Source organism: Pteropus vampyrus, unplaced genomic scaffold (assembly GCF_000151845.1).
Source record: "Pteropus vampyrus isolate Shadow unplaced genomic scaffold, Pvam_2.0 Scaffold31, whole genome shotgun sequence".
Taxonomy (NCBI): domain Eukaryota; kingdom Metazoa; phylum Chordata; class Mammalia; order Chiroptera; family Pteropodidae; genus Pteropus; species Pteropus vampyrus.
In genome coordinates this window covers 407,532-410,438 of record NW_011888812.1, presented here as the reverse complement: position 1 = coordinate 410,438, position 2,907 = coordinate 407,532, and the positions used below count along the sequence as shown (strand labels likewise).

The following is a 2,907-nucleotide window of genomic DNA, read 5'->3' as shown; positions in this document are numbered from 1 at the left end:
AATATCACCTGAACAAGAGACTTGTTTGGGGATCCCATGACATATCATCTCCAGAACATTCCAGAAAGGGCAATTTGCCATTGGGAAATAAAAACGGCTTCTTTGAAAAGTCTGTGCTTTGACGGTTTGAATCTCCCATTCCAGTCAGTTCCACCCCTACTCTTCTCTCAACTTTTAAATTTCTAAATTCTCTCAGTAAAGACCAAAGAAACTCATGAGGAGAATGGAAATATGGGCTCACAGGGAATGGATACAGCTGAAGCTACATGGATCCTGGGTGAAGGCAGAACAGGACCTTGTTCCCCAACAGATATCGAGTCCCCAACATGCACAGCTCCCAAAGTTGGCGAGGGAACCAGAGTGCTTCCTCCACCAGGCCGTTTTGCTTCCTCCAATAAGCAGCTGTTTTGCTTTGCGTGGACAGTCTGTGGCTGGTGACTTGGGGCTGTGTGACAGTGTCCACCCAGAGCTCTGGAGGCCGACTCGCCATGGCAGGGAGGGTGACTTGCAACATCACCTTCCCAAGGTCAGCGGCCCTGCCGTTTCAACAAACGTCCTCGTCCTCCAGCATCCATTAACTACAGGGGGTGGGGAGGGAGGAGACGGGCTAACTGTACACTTTTAAAATGTTATTTACATTTAAATGTAAATCAACAGATTTTCTACATTCAGAGGCTTCTATAAACAGAGGCTACAGCCCGGGGAGCCTGTGGGTCCCCCATTCCTGCTCTTAGCAGGCATCGTCATTATTTCCTTTTGTAACATTCAGCAGCATAGGCTGGACATCATTGCTGAAGATACAGAGATGGTCTTGTAAAAGTCAATGTATCTATTATGCCCCCCAGGACAGAAGCTTCATTCTCAGGCCACCTTCATTGCCAGGCAAAGAAAAAGCTCCCCCAATTATTGTTTTTCTTTTGTAGGATCCTAAAAGCTCTTAGCACTGCTTCTCTTTCAGTTAGATCCCAACCTGTAGGGTACCCCAGTTCCAAAAGGACAACCCCTTCTCAAAACCTGGCAACACAAATCGACCATTCCCTCTCATCTTCTCTCTTTCTTGGCCTTTGTTTAATTAATGGGGGAAAAAAGCATCAGGATGACTTATAGGTACAGTCATTGATAGCACTGATTTTCATCCAATGCCTCTGACCTCAAATATGAATCTTTAAAAGAAAAGGACTCAAGTTTCTTGGCTGGAGTCAGTGCCTCCCTTACAGACTGGAGGTGATTTTAATGATTACAGTCATGGCTGAATGAGAGAGAGCACAGTCTGGTGCTTAATCACACGCCTGCACTGCCTTTAATGCAGAAACAGAGTTAACATGCAGAGGTCACCGAAGACAGAGCTATGTTCTCCCCTTTCTGGTGATTTATTGAAATGTGGCATTGAACAGGAATCTGTAGATTAACTAGTGTCTCTCGTGACTAAGGCTCCATCGGGAAATACACCCACAGTTCAGACATTCGACATAACAGAATATCAAATATATGGTCCCAAGTAGGGACTTCGTGACATATAGTTGAATATTAAGCTGAGAATCTAGTTGTTCAAGTTTCCTCCATTTCCCAGAAGCTCCACTGTTCATCTTTTCAGAAACTGAGGGTGAGAAGGACTCACCCACCGTCTATGCCTCAAGTCCCAACACGTGAGGCTCGAGAAACCTGAAGACTGTCTCCTCGGAGTTCGGAAGTCCTTTGTGGCTAAGGAATTAGACCTGGAACTCAAACATGTCTGTCTGTTTCTTGGCCAGCTTGGCCACCTCTTCCCGGATGGCCTTCACGAGGGCCGCAGTGGAGATGTTGGTCAGGGGTGTGTCAGACGGGTCGTTCTCTGCCAGGCTCTGCTGGGAGGCTGCTGTGGAGGGCACTGGGGCCTGCTCCAAGCTGGGGTGCATGCCAGACGGCTGGCTATACTGGCGAGGGAGCCTGGAGGGAGAGTTCTGTTGATAACGCGACCGAGGGTAAGCCTCGATGTACCCAGGTAGGGGGACCTGCAGAGGACATTGGGAGAGAGGAGAAGGGCCTAGGATTAGGAAGGGGCTCAAGTCAGAGGACACGCCTGACACTGGGAGCAGGAGGGGACTGAGGACAAGGAAAGAGATTCAGAAGAAAAGAGAGGCCACGCACCACTGTACAGCTACAGAATATGGAGTCAGTTTGTTTAGAAAATAGGTAATTTGGACTCGCTGAATATGCTGAATATCTTAGTCTACCTCTGAATCTACCTGGTTACCTTTTTAATATAAACAGAATCCAGCAAACAGAAGTGTAATAATAGCCATTGTAATAACTACAAAAATTATAGTACTTTGGAGATATTTGATAGGGACAATAATCCTACAAACCATCAGAGACCATCTTACAAATGTCATTTTAATATAGTGAGGCATAATAATGATTCTGAGTCACTTATTAAAGACACATCAAATTATGTTCCCCTCTTAAAGAAGAAGGGGGAAGGATATAATTCATTCCAGAATTTTAAAAATGCCAGATGGTATATATTTTTTAAATATTTTAGAAATTAAAGAAGTAAGCTTTGGTAATCAGGAAAATTAATATACATAGGCTAACGTCACCCCTGATGTCATGTAAATGTGGCATCACTGCAATAAGAATAGATACCAACACTGAGGTTGAGTTGAATCTGTAGGGATAGAAAGTATGGATTCCGGGAATTCGGACAGAGGGAAAAGATGACCCAGGCTTTGTGCGTCAATGCGCTTCCTAAATCTAGGATGTAGTTCAAATGCTGAGGCCAAACCCTAAAATGCATATAGCACTAGGGGCCTGGAGAGGCAGCCTGCCCTTTCTAATCCATGTTGGATGATCTTACTCAGGAATTGAGGCAACCAACCCCAGGGGCCATCAATGTGCTATTTTTGTTTGCTTGGGTGTGGGGTGGGG

At 45.5% G+C, this 2,907-nt stretch overlaps 1 protein-coding gene across 1 annotated transcript in view; it reads right to left on the bottom strand.

The window, feature by feature from the left end:
* Positions 1–1,347: 1,347 nt before the first annotated feature.
* The window catches only part of KIAA1549L (KIAA1549 like), a 105,910-nt gene continuing 104,350 nt past the window's right edge, over positions 1,348–2,907 (bottom strand). Inside the window, exons 18-19 of the mRNA XM_011357021.2 lie at positions 2,128–2,137; positions 1,348–1,991 (exon numbers count right to left, since the gene is read on the bottom strand). Coding sequence (XP_011355323.1) covers positions 1,710–1,991; positions 2,128–2,137 — 292 coding nt within the window. The 3' untranslated portion in view covers positions 1,348–1,709. The remainder of the gene's footprint in view (positions 1,992–2,127; positions 2,138–2,907) is intronic.